This window comes from Podarcis pityusensis (assembly GCF_964106645.2).
Source record: "Podarcis pityusensis genome assembly, chromosome: 8".
NCBI lineage: Eukaryota > Metazoa > Chordata > Lepidosauria > Squamata > Lacertidae > Podarcis > Podarcis pityusensis.
The window spans coordinates 37,565,260-37,586,533 of NC_138033.1; the positions used below are offsets into that span (position 1 = coordinate 37,565,260).

Consider the following 21,274-nt stretch of genomic DNA (forward strand, 5'->3'; position numbering starts at 1 on the left):
TCCACCCTGGAAGGAAGCGCATGCGCACGGGCTTCCCGGAGAGCAGGGGTGCGCCTGAGGCGGTTGTGCAGCTGCTAAGCGGGTCTTCGCAGCCTCCCTTCGGAGCCGCTCCCGGCGCCTGGCTTGAGGGGGTCCTCTCGGAAGGCCGCTTCCCTGGGACTTCTCCGCGGGACCGGAGTAGACGGGGGACCAAAGCGTTGGAGAAGCAGCATCCGGGGGGGGGGGCGAACCACGTGCCATTGGTGTCTGTTTCCTTCATGAAAATAAAAAGGGCAACTGAGAGCGGACGTGAAAGAGGTGCTTAAAACCACGGCGGTGCGGTGGAGAAAGTGGGCAAAGAAGCCCCCCCTCGTAACGTTGGACCCCCGCCAGTGAAGCTGAATGTTGCAAGATTCAGGCCCGACCAACTCGCTGCTACTTCCTCCTCGCCTAATTAAAGTCTGTTGCGAGGCCCACAACTCTGAGGGCTTAAACAAATCTGTTTAGGCAGATTCGTGGAGAAGAAGAATAGATACTAGCCAGGGCAGCTGTGTACAGTACTGCCAGTAGTGAAGGCTGAGAGGCCTCCAAGTAGGTGTTCTGGCAGGCATTGGATTGGCCACTCTGAAAATAGGTTGTTGGACCAGGTTGATGGCCTGGTCAAGCAGTGCTCTTCCAATTTATTTAATTTGTATACCACCCATAGATCTCGGCAGTCCACAACATAAAATCACAATGTACAAAACACAAAATATGTAATAAAAATAAAATCAAAAACAACCCAATAATATCCCCTTCCACAGCACGTTTTAAAAGGGCATTGGATGTCAGTTGACCAAAGGCCTGGTTAAAGAGGACCATTCCACAAATGGGAAGCCATTGCAGAAAAGGACCATTCTCATGTTGCCACTCCGAACCTCTTGTGGAGGGGCCTTCCAATGATCTTAAGAAGTCTCTTCTTAAACTTCTGATATGTAACAAGAATGGGTGTTGGTATTAATCTTCCCCTGCTGCCATTTTCCCAGCAAAAATTACCTGGGGTAGGGTATCCTTGCACAGACCAGAGTTTTAATTCTAGGAAATAGGTTGTTTTAAATCCCAGAACCCCAATCCTGATCTTTCTCCCCCTTCCCCAAAGTGAGTTGCAAAAAGGCATCATTGCATATGGTTTGGCTCTGCAGAGTAGGACATACTGGGTTTTTTGACTACGTGCCATTCTGTGTAGCTTCACACAGTCAATTAAGAGTTGGCTGAAAGCCAAGGATGGCTGAGCAGAGAGGCGTTATTCTGCCTGGAGATATGAGACCTTGGATACTGCTCTGCCATTGGTTGAGGTCTCACACAGGCATGATGACTTATGACCTTACTGACTGGATAGTTTGTTGATCAGTGTGGTGTTCTGAGAGTCATTTGGAGTTTGTTATGAGAGAGCTAGTTAAGATCTGTTTCTGTTCTTGTATATAGTAACTTGTAGAGTCTGCTGTAAATAATAAACACCTCTAAGTAACCAAATTACTGGTAGCAGCGTCTTGTTCCTGCTTCGTCCATCCTGCCTGCAACTGATTGCTTTCCGGAACTCTGCGTATGCTCTGCTAAGGTCTGGCTAAGGTCCTGCAACAGGTCAATGTTGCGAAACACCAATAGGACACTGGTAGTTTCCCCTGTAACTGTCTTGCTGTTTGTGGCTTTGCTCTTCAAGGGCTCCAGCCAAGTAGGCAGGACTTTGTAAAATCTGTTTTGGCAGCTTGTGAGCCTTGTAGACCTCAGGTTGGAGTGGAGGAGGATTTTCTGTCATAGCATGAAAAGCTGGGTAGAGTTGAGACAATCCCTGCCCCCTCCCTCTGCCCCTATGGCAATCGGATGACCAGCCTGGTCCTACCCAGTGACAGAGCAGCCTCAGAGACCTTGCTCCTTTCCCACAACAACAAAAAAAACACTTCCAACTGCCTGTTACTCTTTGGCAAGGGAAGAGCAAGCCATTCTGGCCCTATGTCACCAACCAGACGATGAAGAGCCAGTTGCATACTTGCACCACTTTTATGTGAGGAAAGGAGCATAACCTCAGCTGGATGTGGAGGCTTTTGTACAACTTATGCTCTGTTCTCACAACATTAGGCTGATCCCCCCTGTTTCCCTTGCTTTCTTTTAGTTGGTAAGTCAAAGGGAAGGGCCTGTTACTTTTTTTATGTAAGCTGCTTTGCGAAACAATATTCTTCTGAAAGCAGTATATAAATATAATAAATATAGTCAGGTAGGGTTGCCATATTTCAAAAAGTAAAAACCAGGACACCCCAAAAGTTGTTGAGCTTTTTTTTTAATACAAAAGCATGATGTATGGCAGCCCTAGAAACAGGTCATGTTATAGGTTCTCTACCACGGGGGGGGGGGCATTTCTGTGTGATGCCCCCACAAAAGTGCCATAGAAGTATCTGTTCTCCCTGCCCTGCCAAGAATGACCACACACCCAAGAGATTACATGATTTAATAAGCTTTTGCAACTATTCAATCATAAGAAGATAAGCATGTACATAGCTTCAGTTATGTTACTATGTTACAAAGTATTGTGTACTATGTGGAATACTATTTCCCCACAACTTTTCAGTGACATTTACTATTTTAAAAGGCATTAGATCAGATGTAGCTGGCTTTGGAGAGGAAGCATTCAAACATCTTCTGAGCTTGTCCAGGCTTATACTGTGGAACCATGTGACCAGCACCCTATATATGAGAGGGAAGATGCTTTAGAAAAGAGCTGATAAAGTACATCTGAAATAATTCCCCCCTGCCCAAAACATTGTGAAGGATACTGGAAGCTTATATTGAACAGAGCAAGAAGAGGCAACATCTGTGTGAAGGAGAGAAAGCAACTTTTCGCCAGTGCTGTCTTGATAATGTGCGTGCAATTAATCACATATTGGCTGTGTTTTCACATAAACTGGGGTTAATGTTATTTAACAAACAAGCCATGTATTGTTTATTTAGAGCAGTTGTTGCTGAACTACAACTCCCATCATCATTAGCCATGCTTGCTGGGACTGATGGGAGTGGTGGTTCAGCAACAGCCGTCAAACCAAAGGTTCCCCACACCTGCTTAGATCTTATTTTGTTTTCTAGCTACTCTTGCGTCATGCCTTCCCAGCTTGAGGAGCATCTTGGGTAACAGGTAGGGAAAACAAGCATAGTTAAGCAGGGTTGTTAGGTTCATAAGTAATGTTAAACCATAGTTAGAATAAGCCACGATTTTTAAGCCAATACCAAGCCATGGCTTCACATTGTCATTTGCTGATAGAAAATAAACAGGCTAGTTTGCTGATATGTTTTCACATGTTCAGACAAACCACAGTTACGCTAAACAAACCATAGTTTAATGTTACATGAGAACCAGGTCTTTGTTACAGGGCCCAGGATTACACCTAAGCCCTTTTAATAATGGGTCTCTCCAGCTTGAGAAGCTATTGCCTCCAACGTGTTTTCTGTTGGCTGCTTATGCTCTAGCTCTGACCAGCATTTTTTATGGGACACTGCACACACACACATATGTCATAGGTGAGGGACTGGCTGCTTCTGTAGGGTACATGGAACAGGTGGCAGGTCCTGTTTAACCGTGTACTAAAATCATAGTTGTCGCTTGATGGGGAGGTGATCTAGCAAGCAATAGCATTTCCCAGGCTAGAAGTAGTGTAAACTCAATCAAGCCATGAGTGCCAAACCCCACCACCACCATGTATTGGGGGCAACATTTTATTTGCTCTGTCTCTGATTGGTAGTCAGTGCAGCAGTTTCCCCCAGGCTTTTTCTTAAAGGTTTATCCTGGGAGCAAAAAGCCTAATTTTTAAGGGCAGAAGATTCCCAATGTAAAGCTGTTACCCAGATCAGCACTTTTGCCTGCTAGGACCCATTTTGGCAAATAAATAAAAGGTGCTTCCTCCTCCTAGAACCTGAAGGAAAAGCTGGAAAAGTAGAAGTAGCAATCTTTTATAACCCAATGCTTTATATATTGGCTTTATTTACTGTTGGAAGAGGGGTCAACCTTTTTTTGTGGCTGTGTTGGGATGAAATCTGTAAAGCAGTTACTGGGCCCATCACAAACCTCTATCTTGAGAGCCATGTCATGCTTAAAAAATAACTGAGCCCATATAATGTGCTTTCTAAACAAGGTTTTGGCTCTGCTCCTGCTTTAAAGTATTGGCTGTTAGTGTTGCTCTTCCTGTTTTTGTGTTATCCTGCTGTTTATAAACTTGTTATTTTGTCTTTTAATTATTAGCTTGTTGCTGATTTTTACTGCTTTGAGTAACACTGTTGTACAGGGGAGAAGCAGGGCATAAATCTTTTAAATAATGAAAAGTATAATGCCCACTGGCTCCGATTAAATCACTGACCTTTACGGTGAGAAATGTGATCTTCTCATACTCCTTGAAAAATCCTGCAATCTGATCATTGAAATACCAGGGCTGGTAATCATTTAGCACCTGTGGAATTAATGAAAAAGAAGGTCACAACCTGGAAATGGACAGCAGACCGAATTTTAGTGTACATACTAGTCTATCACGGATGCTCCAAAACTGGCTCTTAATAGACTTATTACTCCAGATCATGTTTTGCTAACTTTCTCTTCATCTCTGCCCATCCATTCTAACTTCTTTTCTAAATGACAGCTTGGTTATGTCTTTAACAACAACTGTACATCTGTCAGTGTTGGAAACCTGGGTCTAAAAGGCAGGTTCAGCTGTGTCTTCCCACATAAATTAAGGAGCAATAGGTTTTCAATACAGTACAACACTTAAGCTATGCAAAGTTCAAAGGAGTTACTTACAGTCTGATTTAAAGACTCAACAAACTTTTCAGCCCCCAAGAAGTTGCAGGCCATGTCCACGTCTCCATTATAAACCAATGCTCGTAGGTCCTGAGCCAGCAGATACTTGTAGAAGGGAGTCATGTCTCTGTACACCCTTTGGTAATGAGAGCTAACCTGTGTACTGCATGGAGAAGAGAAATGCATGGGGGTGGGGTTCAAGGAGCTTGGGCCCCTCATCCCTTCTCCCCTTTGTTTCACCAGTAAGATCAACCAAGGGTGCCCTTTTGATTTTGTCACCAAGATGCAAATCCAAGCTGCCAAGAGAATGCAAGTTGGGGTTCTCATTGACTGCCAACAGCCACAGAATTCCTTTCCTGCCCCTGCAGGCCTATCAGAATATGAGCATGAGCCAAGGCCATCCACCACCAAGTGGTTTCAAGAGGAAATGATGCTGAATATACAAACCCATACCTATACTCTATACCTTGCCCCAGAGGAAGAATAATAAATCAGCTGGGGAGAAATAAATGTTCCCAACCTTAGCGGTCCACAATTGAGACAAATATCCTTTATAATTTAATCCAGTGATGTCTGGAAGGCAGTTTGTTTTACAACTGTTTTCAGAATTCTCATACAATTGAGATCCAACTTATTAGTTCCAGCCAAAACCTCTTAATGCCCAGTAGTAGCAGTTAGTTGTTGTATTCATTGTCTCTTTTAAGGAAAACCATCTAAGCCACAATAAGACATTTTAATGGGAAATGGTGGTAAGCATCAGTACTTAGAATACAGAAAAATGCACAACTATGCTAGGTGTGAATGAACGTGAGGATTAGCCATGTGGAAAACCTTACCCTTGGAGGAGTTATTTTTTGCAAATAAATTTCCTGAACATGTAACGCCAATTTTCAGTGAGACTGAAATACCCAAATAAATAATGATAAGGTTTTGCACACCCCTGCAAATGCCCAACAAAAATACCACAGAAGACTATCGATGACTGCATGTCAGTAAGATGAGCAAGGAGAAGAAAGGTCCATTTGTCACCTGAAAAAGTTCTACCAGATGACTCACTATGCATGCAACCCCAACAGAGAAGTGGGGGAAAGATTTCTTCAATATCATAAAGGACTTATGCCACATCTTACAAGATGACTGTAACATGATTGTTGTTCTCCCCGGACTATCGGTATTGGAGATCTTCTGTCAGCTCACCCAAGGGGTCTTGAAGAAGCAAGGTAGTCAGTACATCAATAAAATCTTCAGTTCCCTTCACTTGATTACATATTGTACATCCATACAAAAATTGGAAGTATATGGGACAGAATTATCTGGGAAAGGATACTACCTCCCCAGCTTCCAGGTTTAGGGCAATAAAGTATGGGCAGAGTGAAACAGGTGCTTCACATTAGAGGGTTGTCAAAACAAAGATGGGGAAGCTGTTTTTGTTGCAGTCTGCATTTTCATTTGATCTCAGTCCTAGTACATACCCATATGTTATCAAGCTCTGGCAACCTGCAGTGCATCAGTTCTATACCAGCAGAGAAACACCACTTTTCCAGAAAGCCTTGCCAGGCCACTGCCCTTCATTACCATTCCATTACCAAACAACTTTTTCATGCTTCTGAAGGGCAGAAACATTTGATGGGAGTCACCTGCAGAGCTCCCAGTCTGGGAGAGTGCTGGGGATGTGGAGAGCCTGCCGGACTTCATCCTGGTTCAGCCACACATACATAGCGGTGGCATTTATACAATGTGGCACTCCTGGGATGGAGCCAATTTTCTGAAAGTGAAAGCAAGAAGAAGGCAAGATGAGGTTGAATTCTTCTGGGGAAAGCTGGTGCAAGATACCAGCACCTTGCTTTGCCATACCTAAGCCTGATTCAGCAAGTGGCCCATAGTTCATTTATAAATGGATGAATCATGCCTTCCCAGCATAAACTTTTGGGAATAAATTTCCATACTGAATATTAATGCTTAAGAAAATGGGTTTTTTTGTGTTTTTTTTAAGTTTGCCAAATTCACAGAATCGCTAGAGCCACCTGAGTGATGTAAATTTGATGAAGATAGCCGAGCAACTCACTGGCACTGGAACATCAAACTGGTAGTGGTGGAAGAGGCTCGACAGATCGGCTTCATAACGCTCCTGGTAGTGTGCTCCTCCCCAGCAAGATGCGTAGAGGTTGTACACGTTGAGGCCAATTCCATAAAGAATTCCATAGGCTTGTGATATCTTGAGGATGGAAACAGGGAAGAAGAGGATAGAAGAGTTAGCTACGCTCTGGGTTTATGTGCAGAAAGAGGAGAAAGGAAACAGATGTGTGGAATTCGGTAATATTTATAGCCTTCGAGGGTCATCAGTTTATTTTTATGGGTTTATTATCAAATTTATATCTTGCTCTTCTGCCCAAAGGAGCCCAGGGCAGCTAACAACAAAGCGATAAAACATATTCCAAAATCTTAAAAACAATTCCAATACAGATGCAGACTGGGGTGAAGATAGCCACTGAAAAGACAAGAGATTGCAGCTGTGTAATATTCAAGGGGAGGGGATTCCCAAGGGTAGGTGCCCCAACACTAAGGACCTGATTACTACATTGTACAGAATAGACCTCGTTATAAGATGGTACTTGCAGGCAGCCTTCACCTACAGAGCACTGTGATCAACTGAATATATAAGGGATGGGATTATCAGGAATCCTAGTTCCAAGGTGCATAGGGATTTATGCACCAAAACCAGCACATTGAACTTAACCCAGTAACTGATTAGCACCCATTGCAATTATTTCAACGGTGTGGTAACATGTTGGCAATATCCTAATGCTGTTCAGAGAATTTGGTGTAGTAGGTGCTATGGGCACAAAATAGGGCAAAGACATTTCCAGAAGACTTTACTAAACCCATAATCTACCAGTTCAGGCCAAAACACATTATTGCATAACAGTTAGAACATTCTAGTTTGTGGCCAGGTGCAAATGGAGTTTGCAAAGTGCACACTACATGAGTTAGTATCAAGGATTTTCAGACCAGCCACTCACTGCTGTGATACAATCACTGTTCATGTTGCTGGAGAAGTTGCAAGTTCCTTCATCACAGCAGTTTTCGTTCAAGGAGGCCCACAAGCTGTAAGGCAGGAGAGAAGGAGGTGGAGTGTCAGGTAGAGGGAAGCTTATTCATTTTTATTCAATCATTAAATTTGTATACCACCCTTCACTCCAAGATCACAGGGTGGTTCACAACTTAGAAGCACAAAGTGTGTGTGTGTGTGTGTGTGTGTGTGTGTGTGTGTGTGTGCACGCACACACACCGGCTCCCCTGCCCAACAAAGGAGAACAGATTGTTCAAACAACGTTGACAGGTATCTGTCCTGTGTTCCTTGGAGATGTCAACAACCTCCCTGACTATTCTGCCTACAGTTTGTGCAAGTTAAGCTTTCCTTTCTGTCCTCTCTTCAGTGGAGATAATTGCTAATTTTATTCACTGAAGGAAGGACAGGAAACAATGGCTTCCCCTTATTTAGCACACCTTTGACTCACTTGCCGTCCAACCACCTTGCTTGCCAGTTTCTTGTTTCTGATGTACTCAGTGATACATAATAAGGGCAAGACACTTTACTACAGTCTGCACTCTCCTTTTTTGCTTCTGATTTGATCTGGCAAATAGAGAAGGCGGGGACAATTCTTTTAGAGGCCAGGTGTGAACTTGGAGCTACCAGTTGTTGACTTGTATGGTGGGAGATTTACCTGTGGCCACTTGCTGACCTAACTCCCCTTGTCCTCTTCTGTACTCACTCATCTCCAAACACTCCATGGTAGTAGGCAAATTCCATCAGTGTCTCGTCATTGAGGAAATAGCTCAGCATGCCATTGCCAACTCCAAATCCCTGAGGAATCAGATAACAAAAGATCATGCCAAGAAAGGAGGAGTTGTATGAAATTGGACGATGGGATAGTTAGTTGAAAGGCTATAATTAGAACCAGGCCTGATGCCAGGTTTGAAGATAGCAGGCAGAGGAACTGTAGTGACTAGTGCCTCTTGAGATACAGCACAACTGGATGTGGGGCAATGGCACCGGACATTCAGAGGCAGCTATCAAGCAAGGCCTTCAGAGTGGATCCACCTCCCCACTTCCAGGCATGCCCTTTCCGTGTGGCCTGGTTTGGATGTGAGAGGAGTGAGGCCTTCAGGGCTTGTTGTCATCAGGGCAAAATCTGCATTAGTGGCTGCTGCTTGTGGGTTGGCAGTGCTCACTCAGTGCCCCTAAATGTGCCATTTGGCCTACATGGAAGATCTTAGCTCTCCTGGTTTTCCAGTGACTCTGCTTCCAGTACTGCGATTGTGTTTACCTTCAGGTTAATGCCTGCTGATCCTTCCGCAATCTTGGCAGTGAGAGTGGGGACATAGATTCCACCATAACTTTCCCCAAAAACATAAAATTCGTTGTTTGCAAAGTCTGGGAATTTAGCAAAGAAACTCTGGAGAGCCTGGTAGTTGTCCTCAGCTACCTGAAGTAGGGAGAAATTTTGACCCACCACTTAGCTTTGTTACAAATCATAGGACAGAGTTTGATGTGCATATCATGTGCGGCTGCATTAAGAAACACACTCCTGGCATTATCTTCCCCCACCCCAGTCCTCTGCTCCTCATCCGTCAGGAGTATATGACACAAGTCTTGATTTGTCTCAATGAACATCCAAATAAAGACTTCTCCTACCTGTCAGGCAAATGGATTCTGTCCCAACAATACTTACAAACTTTGTGAGCTGATTCCTCACAGCCCAGGCAGCTGTGTAGGAAGTCTATATTGCCACTGGATAGAACCATGCCATAGATTTAAGGCACAGCCAATGCACATTTACAACACATGGCTCCCCCAAATAATGCTGATAATTGTAGTTTCTTCCTCAAAGAGCTGCAGTTCCCAGTGCCCTTAGCAAACTACGATTCCCAGAATTCTTTAGGGGAAGTCGTATGATTTAAATGTGCACTGGCTGTGTTTTAAAACCGTGACTGAAGTCCAGCTCAGAGGGCCTTCTGGCAGTTCCCTCATTTTGAAAAAGTGAAGTTACAGGGAGCCAGGCAGAGAGCCTTTTTGGTAGTGGCACCCACCCAGTGGAACACTCTCCCATCAGATGTCAAAGATATAAACAATTATATGACTTTCTGTAGGCATCTGAAGCCAGCCCTGTATTGGGAAGCTTTTAATGTCTGATGTATCATGTGTTCTTTTATACTCTGTTGGAAGCTGCCCAGAGTGACTGGGGCAACCCAATCAGTTGGGTGGAGTACAAATTAATTATGATGATGATGATGTATGGTGTGGTTCTGCCCTATATTACTGCCACAGGACTGACAACCTTCCCCCATCAGCTGCTACCATCACCATTCCAATTATTGCCCCACCCACCAATGGCATGTGATACTCCTCGCCCCTGGTTTGTTTACTAGAGAATGCGGCCCTTACGCCAGGAACAAACAGCAAGTGACCTACCTGGCTGTCATTGATAGGGCTGTCCTCTGTGGCATAGGAATAGCCAACTCCAGCCGGAGATTCCATGTAAAGCACGTTGGCTACCTTGTTCCAGCTGTTGGGGTTCAGGTAGAGTGTTGCATCATCATTCAGCTACACAAAACCATGAGGCAGACAAAGAGGGTTACTTTGGGGATGTGAGGTATTTGCAGCATGCTGTTCACTAAATCTTCCATATCAATTGCCTCCAAGCACAGTCTCAGATTCCCAGTCCTTGAGAAATCAGGCACCTGTGAGTTGGTCTGGGCATTATTGCAGGACTGCCATACATCCAGATTCTCCCAGACACATACAAAATACTGCAGTCAGCAGCAGTGTCCAGGTGGAAATCGGGAAAATGTCCAAGAAAATCCCCAAAAGCTCAACAACTTTGGGCAAAATTAAAACAACATAGAGCCCCTTTGCACCTGGCTCTGGTGATCTCATAGTAAGTAAATAATGTTGCCTCTGCGCCTGTATAGAGCACCTTTCCCTCCTGACAGAATGATCCCAGGCAGCCTCCACAACTTTGAGATGAGATCAAGAGCTTCAGGCCCAGTTGAGCCCCAACTGCCTGATCCACAACCCCTTCCTTGTCCCATGTTTCTCTCCTTTCCCATCAGCATACTGAGCGGCCACAGACTCACATGGAAAGGTCCATTCTCAGCCAGGAGGCCTTCCATGGAACTACAGCCAGGTCCCCCATTTAGCCAGAGCACCACGGGGTCAGTCGCTGGGTTGCCCTGAGACTCCACAAACCTGTCAGGATGGAAAGGGAGAGAGCAAACACCCCGATGGATATGTATGGAGGAGGCCCAAAGAATGGAGACCCAAGGAAGATACCTGATGCAGTAGCAGACTTTGGGCTCTCAAATTTCAGCGGCGCCCTGTGTGACGCTAATATTTGGTGCAACCTCACCTCTTATGCTTTGTTCTACAGCACTGTTTTGGTGAACCCTGCAGTGTGGCACCCAGTGTGACCGCTCTGGTTGTGCCACCCTAAAACTGCCTCTGCCTGATGTTGTAGCAGTCTTACAGCTAAGCATGCCTGTGCTGAGTGAGGGGCTGCATTGGGAACATGGAACAGGGGCATCATCATTGGAGGTGTAAATAAATGTGGTGTTAGCTGGTGGGACTAGTGGGGCAGAAGGCAGAGAGGCTAATGGTAGGCAGAGAGAGGTGGAGCCACAGCCAGCAACAGGCAGAGTCAGAAAATTTTGTCCCCATCTTCCTCCCAAGTGAGTTCTACAAGATCAACCCTGAGACTGAGGAAGAGGAAGGTGGCAAGCAGGGCCACTCCCTGGGCCCGTTGTAAATCATAAGGCAGGCAGTTGTGACATGGCTAAGGTTGGTGGGGCTGTGCCTCATTTACGCTAGTGAACCAGCCCCCACTGAATCAACCTTTTCCTCCATGCAGCTACCCTATGGGCAGGAATCCAGGAGAGAGGCAGGCAAGGAACTACAACATCCAACATGGCAGCCTGCTCCTACTGGACTTGCCTCCCTCCTGCCCCTACCCCTGCCCCTCTGCAGGGCTATGGATCACCACCAGAAATGAAACAGCTTCTGTTTTCATAATGGTCTTATTGTTATTGCACTTTGACTTTATTTGTAAGCTGCCTTGGGGGGAATTTGTGCCTGTAAAGGGAAGACACAAATTATTATAATCAAGCAAGCAAGCAAGCAAGCAAGCTAATGTTACAAGCAACCAACTTATTCTTAGGCTGCCCCACACAGCTAGTTCCAGGGCAGTAGAGAAGCATAAACGTTTCTGTAAGCTGCAGCTCATCCAGAACATCTTGGCAAAGGCAATTTCAACAAACGGTTAGCAAGAGCATAAGGACATCAGAAGAGCCTGCTGGATCACACCCAAGGGGGCCCATCTAGTCCAGCACCCTGCTCTCACAGGGGCCAACCCAAGGGAAACCTGCAGGCAAGACCCAAACACAAGAGTGCTCTGCCCTCCTGCACATTCCACCAACTGGCATTCAGAAGTGTTGCTGCTGCTGCCAATGGTGGAAGTCCATGAAGCAGCTGTTGCCTGGATGTCAGCAATGTGTCTAGCCAGGATTAGCTTTTTAGCTCTTAATTCATGAGCAAGTGGAAGCATGCATAGGTTGGCCAGCACATACCCAAAAGCAACAAACAGTTCAATGAAGAGGAGACATGGATATTAACTCACTCTGTCTCTCTGCTTACCAGTAATGGAAGTATTGGCCAGATCCTGCCTGGAGATAGCCAGACCATTGCTGGAAGGTTGGCATCTCAGACAGTCCTGGCAGGGAAGTGATGAGATCCGGAGAAGCATCTGTCCCTGAACAGAGGCCAAATGAGACACTGAAGACGGCGCACAACCTGAATAAGAGGTGCATGGTGCTGTTTTGGGACAGGCTGCCATAGAGTGGTGGAGTTGCAGGGCACCTTATATCATGCTCGGCCTGTGTACTCTGATAACAAGCCAGCAGCATAATCTTGTTTCTTGATTACTACAAATAATGGGAAGGTGGGCAGCGTGGCTCAATGTACCAGCAAAACACAAGCCAGGCTTCTTTGGAAGGAAATGTCACTTTGAAATGTCACCTTCACCTTATTTAGCCTAACAAGACTTCAGATTAGATTGACCAATTTGGCTAAGTCTCTGGCTTCAAGGTAAATTATGATCAATCTTTTCCAAGAATTGGTACTGATACGGTTAAGTGACACTTCCTTAATGGAATTTCTCAAAATCTGAGAAGCAGAAATATCTAGGCATAGGCCCGGACTTAGGTTTGATGAGGCCCTAAGCTACTGAAGATAATGGGGCCCTTTATATGTGATATTTTAGGGAGCAGGCTAGCAGGCGGGGCCCATTACTTACATCATAGGAGCCTACACAACACAAAACACTGTTGCTGTATGTAGGTTTCATTTCATTTTTTTAATCCTTGGATTAACTTTTTTTCAAACCTAGGTCTCCCAGACATTTGAAAAAAAAAAAATGGATAACCAACTAAGGATAACAAACTATTTCGTTTGGACAGGTAAGAAAAGCTTAGACTTCCGGAGGCGGCGCCATCAGCAATGGCGGATTCCCTCTAGTATTGAGGGAATAGCTCCTCGGAAATCGGGTCTTGCCGCTACGGTGAAGCGGGGACCCCCTCGAAAACCACAGGCAGGTGAAGCCTGTGACCGTGGGACTCGGCGGGCACCTTCAGCGCTCCCCCAATTTGCAAGGGAACCCTGCGAGGGGCTCCGGAGCGAAACAGGGGTTTGACGCGGTGCTGAGAGTCGATCGCTACTTCCGTGGAGTGAAGCCGCGCAGCTGTTGCCGGAGAGCGCTGACCTCTTTTCCTGTGACAATTCGGCTATTAAACAACAACCCGTGAGTAGGTCAAGCTTTAATATTGGATGCTAAAGGAAAAAGAAGGTCAAATTCGGTACCGAAGCAGCAAGGTGCAAACAGGAAGTCCACCTTCCGTTTTGTATATAGATCAAAGCAAAGACTGTTTAAGCTAAGACCGGGAGAGGTGCGCGAAAAGATTCAAACCCAAACGTCAAATAAAAAGAACTCCCTCCCTGAATTGAGAGGGGAGGGAAGAAGGGAAAGTATTTTCTGCCTGTTAAAAAATAAAAAGGAGAAGGAAAAGAAGGAAAAAGGGATAAAAGACCACCACTCAATCCTTGGGAACGGATTGCCAAGACTAATAGAACTGTCGTTTTGAGAGCCGCACTATTTATGGACAATGTAATTCTTTGATAGCCAACTCTGCATGTGAGATACTTTGGACTTGAAATTGTTATTAACTTTGCTGTAGGGGGACTTTTGAAGAGTTGGGAAGATACTGACTGTTATTATTACTGACTGTTACTGTGTTCCCCTAGAGGCTCACTGAAATTGTTACAATTGGCTGGGGAATTTTCCATTTCTAACCAGCCAGGGAATTTTCCACTGCAAAACAAGCCTGATCGTGGGAGTGACCTTGACTCGCAGACAAAGTGTTATGGAGGAAAAGACAACAAGATCGGGCAAGGTTAGACTCCAACAGACCAGTGCAGCATTGCAACAGCGCAGAGCATCTGCATCTGGCCCTCCTGCACCACAAGGGGAAGACCCGGCACAAGCGGGGGTAAAAGGTATGACATCGGAAGAAGGATTTACTTCAGTTTTAAGTAAAATTTATGAAACTTTAGATAAATTAAGTAAACAAGTTACTGAAGCGACAAATAAAATTGACCAGAACACTATAAGCATTAACAATTTGGGGCAGAAGGTAAACTCAAATACAGAATCTATTGAAAAATTGCTGCAAGAATCTGCATTAAATCAAAAGACAGCTGAGGAAGCAAAAGAAAAAGCAGCGGCTGCAGAGGAAAAGATAATACCGATATGTAAACAGCTTGGAGACCACCAGTCACAGCTTGGGGCCCATCAGTCACTTTTGTCTATGATTGAATTGAAGGAAAAGCAGACCAATCTGAGGATTAGGGCGGTACCTGAACTTGAGAAAGACAGCCTAAGTGATTTTCTAACACAGGAATTTGCAGACTTCTGGAAACTGGATGATAAGCAAGACTTTAAGATAGTAAATGCTTTCAGACTTGGAAGAGGAGGGAGAAGGAACAGGGTGAGAGACTGTTTGATCACCCTTCGATCAAAAGAAGAGAGAGATAAAATATTGAGTCTGCACTACCAGAATACTTTAAAAATACATGAATCAAGAGTGGAGATATTTAAGGATATTCCGAAACATCTTTTGGACCTTAGGTCTAACTACGGAGATTTGGTGGCCCTGTTGAAAGGTAATAGAACCATCTTCAGGTGGGAATTCCCCCAAGGCCTTTCTTTTACCTTTAAAGGTAAAAAGTTTAAAATAAGATCAGTGGAGGATAAAGAAAAATTTCTGAGAGATCACGAAGAAGACCTGCAAAAAGGAGTGGAAGAAGAGCCAAGAGCCCTAAGACCAGGAACATTAGACAAAGTATCACCACCTTCGGGATTGGACAAGTTAGAGAAAGTGATACCACCGTCAGAACAAGAGGATTTATTGGGAGCAGTTGGAGGAAAAATAAATTAAATACACCATTTCTCTGCAACTATTAAGCTGGAACATTCATGGACTCAATTCCGCGGAGAAAAGGAAGAAAGTCTTTTATTTATTGAAAAAGGAACAATTGGACTTGATTTGCTTACAGGAAACACATGTGATAAGGCTACACAGGAAAATATTGATTAATAAGAGACTGGGCCAAGAGTTTATTTCATCGGACAAGGTTAAAAAGCGAGGAGTAGTCATTTATGCAAAAGAGAGCCTATCACCGAAATTTGTTTTTAAAGATGACCAAGGAAGATTTGTAGCAATTGAAATTCAAACACAAGGAGAAAAATTTCTGATAGTAGGAGTATATGCACCGAATGAGGGGAAATCTGAATTTTATAAGAAGTTGCATGAGATTTTGCTGGACTATATGGACTACAACATTATTTTGATGGGAGATATGAATGGAGTGGTATCCACAAACATGGATAAGTCGCAGAGACAGGTAGTTACTAAAGATGGTAGACTACCAAAAACCTTTTTTGAATTGACTGACAATATGAATTTGATTGACATTTGGAGAACTAGGAATCCCGTGGGTAGAGAGGGAACCTTCTTTTCTGAAGCCAAAAAGACGTGGACAAGAATTGACCAAATCTGGATAACTAGAGGACTGGCACCTAAGACTCGAAAAGTAGAGATCTGCCCTAAGACGTGCTCCGACCATAATGCCGTGAAAATGGAGATGAAATTAACACCAACCGGTTCCTTCAGATGGAGGATGAATGACACCTTGTTTAGAGATCAAGAGGTTATCAAGAAGGCCCAAAAAACTCTGAGAGACCATTTTGAGATAAATTTGAATACTACTGTGGAAAAAAGAGTAATCTGGGACGCAAGTAAAGCAGTTATGAGGGGGTTTCTGATTCAACAGAATTCATTAAAGAAGAGAGCTCAAAATGAGAAAAAAGAAAAAAAATTGGAAAAAATAAAAGAGGGCGAGAAGAAACTGAGAGTGAAGCCAAATTCACAAGAGATTCTGAGAGAAATAAAGCTACATCAAGTGCAATATATGAAGATGATGAATCAGGAAATCGAATGGAAAATTAAACAAATGAGACAAAGGACTTTTGAATCGGCTAATAAATGTGGGAAATTGCTAGCTTGGCAGATGAAAAAAAGACAAAAGCTTAATACCATTGCCAATTTGGAAGTGGATGGAAAGAACATCCAGAATGCAGTGGAAATTAGAAAATGTTTCCAGAGGTATTTTAAACAGTTATAGACACAAGGGCCTCAGAAAGAGTTTGATATAGACCAATTTTTGAAAACAAATGGATTACAAAAAATCTCTCAAGAAAATAAGATAATGCTGAACTATAAAATTACGGAAAAGGAGGTAGAAGGTGCCATTCAGAACATGCAGTTGGGAAAATCTCCAGGGCCGGACGGTTTAACCTCAAAATACTATAGAACTTTGAAGGATTGGATAATTCAACCACTAAAGGAGGTTTGCAATGAAATTTTGGAGGGGAAAAAAGCACCAGAGTTGTGGAAAGAAGCATATATTACACTTATACCGAAAAGTGAGTCTGAAAAGACACAACTTAAGGACTACCGACCCATATCCCTGTTAAATGTGGATTACAAAATATTTGCTGACATTTTGGCCAAAAGGCTAAAAAAAGTATTAGTGGGAGAGATACACAAGGACCAAGCCAGCTTTCTCCCAGGCAGACATTTGTCTGATAACACGAGGAATATAATTAACATTTTGGAAAAGTTGCAAGTGGACATTAACACCAAAGCAGTTTTAATTTTTGTAGATGCCGAGAAAGCCTTTGACAATATTTCTTGGAGCTTTATGAAGAAAAATCTTCAGGGGATGGGGGTCGGTCAAGGGTTTGAAAATGGTATAAGTGCAATTTATTCAGAACAAAAGGCTAAACTCGAAATAAAAAAATTCCTTCCTGTAGCACCTTAAAGACCAACTAAGTTAGTTCTTGGTATAAGCTTTCGTGTGCATGCACACTTCTTCAGATACACTGAAACAGAAGTTACCAGATCCTTCTATATATTGAGAAGGTGGGGAGGGGTATATAGAATATATAGAATATATCTCAATATATAGAAGGATCTGGTAACTTCTGTTTCAGTGTATCTGAAGAAGTGTGCATGCACACGAAAGCTTATACCAAGAACTAACTTAGTTGGTCTTTAAGGTGCTACAGGAAGGAATTTTTTTATTTCGACTATGGCAGACCAACACGGCTACCCATTTGTAAAAGGCTAAACTAATAGTTAACAATGTGGTGACAGAGGAATTCAAGATAGAGAAAGGGACACGACAAGGTTGCCCAATTTCCCCATTGCTTTTTATTTCGGTCCTGGAGGTCTTGTTAAATATGATTAGAAGGGACCATCTGATCAAGGGTATAAAGGTCGGAGCTAAACAATACAAATTGAAAGCTTTTGCAGATGATTTAGTATTGACTTTACAGGAGCCAGAATCTAGTACTAAAAGAGTATTAGAACTGATCCAAGAATTTGGTTATGTGGCAGGATTTAAGTTGAATAAGTTAAAAACTAAAGTCCTTGAGAAGAACTTAACATCGATTGAGAAAGAGAGGTTTCAGAATGAGACAGGTTTAACAGTGGTTAAGAAGGTGAAATATTTGGGGATTAATATGACAGCTAAAAATGGGAACTTATTTAAAGACAATTATGAAAAATGTTGGTCGGAAGTGAAAAAGGATCTAGAAATATGGTCAAATTTGAAGCTTTCCTTGTTGGGTCGAATTGCTGCTATAAAGATGAATGTATTGCCAAGAATGCTGTTTTTGTTTCAATCACTACAAATTCTGGACAAAATGGATTGTCTCAAGAGGTGGCAGAGAGATATTTCTAGATTTGTCTGGCAGGGCAAGAAGCCCAGAATAAAACTTAAAATATTAACAGATGCAAAGGAACGAGGGGGATTTGCCCTGCCAGACTTTAAACTTTATTATGAATCAGCAGCATTCTGCTGGCTGAAAGATTGGCTGCTTCTTGAGAACACAGACATTTTGGATCTAGAAGGTTTCAATAATGTTTTTGGGTGGCATGCATACTTATGGTACGACAAGGTTAAAGCACATAAAGCATTTAAAAACCATATTGTCAGAAAAGCATTGTTTAATGTCTGGACAAGATATAAAGACTTACTTGAAAATAAAACCCCAAGGTGGTTGTCACCGATGGAGGCAAAGGCCCTGAAAAAGCTCAATATGGAGGCCAAGTGGCCGAAATATTGGGAAATCTTGGAGCAAGAAGGAGACAAATTGAAATTGCAGAGTTTTGAGAAACTAAAAGATAAAGTGCGAGACTGGCTTCATTATTATCAAATAAGAGAGGCTTATAATTTAGATAAAAAAATTGGCTTCCAGGTGGAAAAATCAAAGTTGGAAACAGAACTGTTAGATCCTAAAACAAAGATACTTTCAAGAATGTATAACTTGCTGTTAAAATGGAACACTCAGGACGAGACGGTTAAATCTGCTATGATTAAATGGGCACAGGACGTTGGACATAACATTATGTTTGCTGACTGGGAACAGTTGTGGACCACAGGTATAAAATTTACGGCATGTAATGCTTTAAGAGAGAATATTATGAAAATGATATACAGGTGGTACATGACCCCAGTCAAACTTGCAAAAATTTATCACTTGCCCGACAATAAATGTTGGAAATGTAAAGAAACTGAAGGTACATTCTTTCACCTTTGGTGGACGTGCCCAAGGATTAAGGCTTTCTGGGAGATGATTTATAATGAATTAAAAAAGGTATTTAAATACACTTTCTTGAAGAAACCAGAGGCCTTTCTCCTGGGCATAGTCGGCCAATTGGTGCCAAAGAAGGATAGAACTTTCTTTATGTATGCAACAACAGCAGCAAGAATACTTATTGCAAAGTATTGGAAGACACAAGATTTACCCACCCTGGAAGAGTGGCAGATGAAGGTGATGGACTATATGGAATTGGCGGAAATGACTGGCAGAATCCGTGACCAGGGAGAAGAGTCGGTGGAAGAAGATTGGAAGAAATTTAAAGACTATTTGCAGAAATACTGTAAAATTAATGAATGTTAAAATGATGTTGGAATGGAAATAAGTGGTTTTGGTAATAAGGTTAATAAGAATATGCAAATATAGATTGTTATATGGATGAAAATATATTGTTATAATAGGTTAAGATATAGAGTAAAGATAAATGAAAGAGGGTAAGGATTTGCTGAAAGGATTTTGTAAACGGGAATACAAAAAGGGGAGGTGTGAGGAGGTCAAGGAAATACCGTATTTTTCGTTCTATAGGACGCACATTTTCCCCTCCAAAAATTAAGGGGAAATGTGTGTGCGTCCTATAGAGCGAATGCAGGCTGCGCTGCTAAGCCCAAAGCCAGAACAGGAAGACGGAGCACTGCGGAGCGCTCCGTCTTGCTGCTCTAGCTTGGGGACGCTGCGCGCAAACCTCTGCAGGGCAGCGGGATGCCTTCACCCCGCTGTCTTGCAGAAGCTAGCAAGGCTGTTTCCAAGCCAGAACAGCGAGACGGAGGGCTCCGTCTCGCTGCTCTAGCTTGGGGACGGCTGCGCGCAAACCTCTGCAGGGCAGCGGGGTGCCTTCACCCCGCTGTCCTGCAGAAGCTAGCAAGGCTGTTCCCAAGCCAGAACAGCGAGATGGACCCGTCTCGCTGCTCTAGCTTGGGGACGGCTGCGCGCAAACCTCTGCAGGGCAGCGGGGTGCCTTCACCCCGCTGTCCTGCAGAAGCTAGCAAGGCTGTTCCCAAGCCAGAACAGCGAGACGGAGGGCTCCGTCTCGCTGCTCTAGCTTGGGGACGGCTGTGCGCAAACCTCCGCAGGGCAGCGGGGTGCCTTCACCCCGCTGTCCTGCAGAAGCTAGCAAGGCTGTTCCCAAGCCAGAACAGCAAAACGGAGGGCTCCGTCTCGCTGCTCTAGCTTGGGGACGGCTGAGCGCAAACCTCTGCAGGGCAGCGGGGTGCCTTCACCCCGCTGTCCTGCAGAAGCTAGCAAGGCTGTCCCCAAGCCAGAACAGTGAGACGGAGGGCTCCGTCTCGCTGCTGTAGCTTGGGGACGGCTGCACGCACAGCCTCTCCAGGGCAGCGGGGTGCCTTCACCCCGCTGTCCTGCAGAAGCTAGCAAGGCTGTTCCCAAGCCAGAACAGCAAAACGGAGGGCTCCGTCTCGCTGCTCTAGCTTGGGGACGGCTGAGCGCAAACCTCTGCAGGGCAGCGGGGTGCCTTCACCCCGCTGTCCTGCAGAAGCCAGCAAGGCTGTCCCCAAGCCAGAACAGTGAGACGGAGGGCTCCGTCTCGCTGCTGTAGCTTGGGGACGGCTGCACGCACAGCCTCTCCAGGGCAGCGGGGTGCCTTCACCCCGCTGTCCTGCAGAAGCTAGCAAGGCTGTTCTCAAGCCAGAACAGCGAGACAGAGGGCTCCGTCTCACTGCTCTAGCTTGGGGACGGCTGCGCGCAAACCTCTGCAGGGCAGCGGGGCGCTGCACTCCAAAGGCTTCAGGGATCTTTGAGGCTGGCGGTGGGGGAAAGCAGCGCTTCCCCCCACCGCCAGCCCCACAAGCTCTGGTGAATGTACCTTGAACGCACCTTGTTTTAGAGGGGGAGAAAAGAAAAAAAATTTTTTCCTGTTCTCCCCCTCCTATGGTCCGGTGCGTCCTATGGTCCGGTGCATCCAATGGAGCGAAAAATACGGTAAGTAAATCAGCCTAAAGATATTGAAAAATGGATTTTTTCTTTTTAATTTTTTTTTCTTTTTTTTTTCTTTTTAAGCCATCTGTTTTTTGTATTTTGTATTTTCCTTTTTCTCTTTTAGGTCCTTGTTTTTTGGGGGGGTATTATCTTAGGTTCTTGTTTTATTGGTATTATCCTTGTTATCTTTTTTCTTTTTCTGTTTATGTGTAATCTT

At 44.1% G+C, this 21,274-nt stretch overlaps 1 protein-coding gene across 1 annotated transcript; it reads right to left on the reverse strand.

The window, feature by feature from the left end:
- Positions 1-2,446: 2,446 nt before the first annotated feature.
- Positions 2,447-12,693, reverse strand: LOC308483948 (lysosomal protective protein-like). The gene is made up of 11 exons (XM_081018329.1): positions 12,483-12,693; positions 10,931-11,042; positions 10,262-10,397; positions 9,121-9,275; positions 8,566-8,657; positions 7,813-7,897; positions 6,858-7,007; positions 6,430-6,557; positions 4,793-4,955; positions 4,359-4,448; positions 2,447-2,697 (listed from the first exon to the last, which is right to left on the reverse strand). Exons 1-11 carry the CDS (start codon positions 12,653-12,655, stop codon positions 2,611-2,613), a joined length of 1,371 nt encoding a protein of 456 aa, XP_080874455.1. The 5' UTR covers positions 12,656-12,693; the 3' UTR covers positions 2,447-2,610.
- Between the last annotated feature and the right edge of the window lie 8,581 nt (positions 12,694-21,274).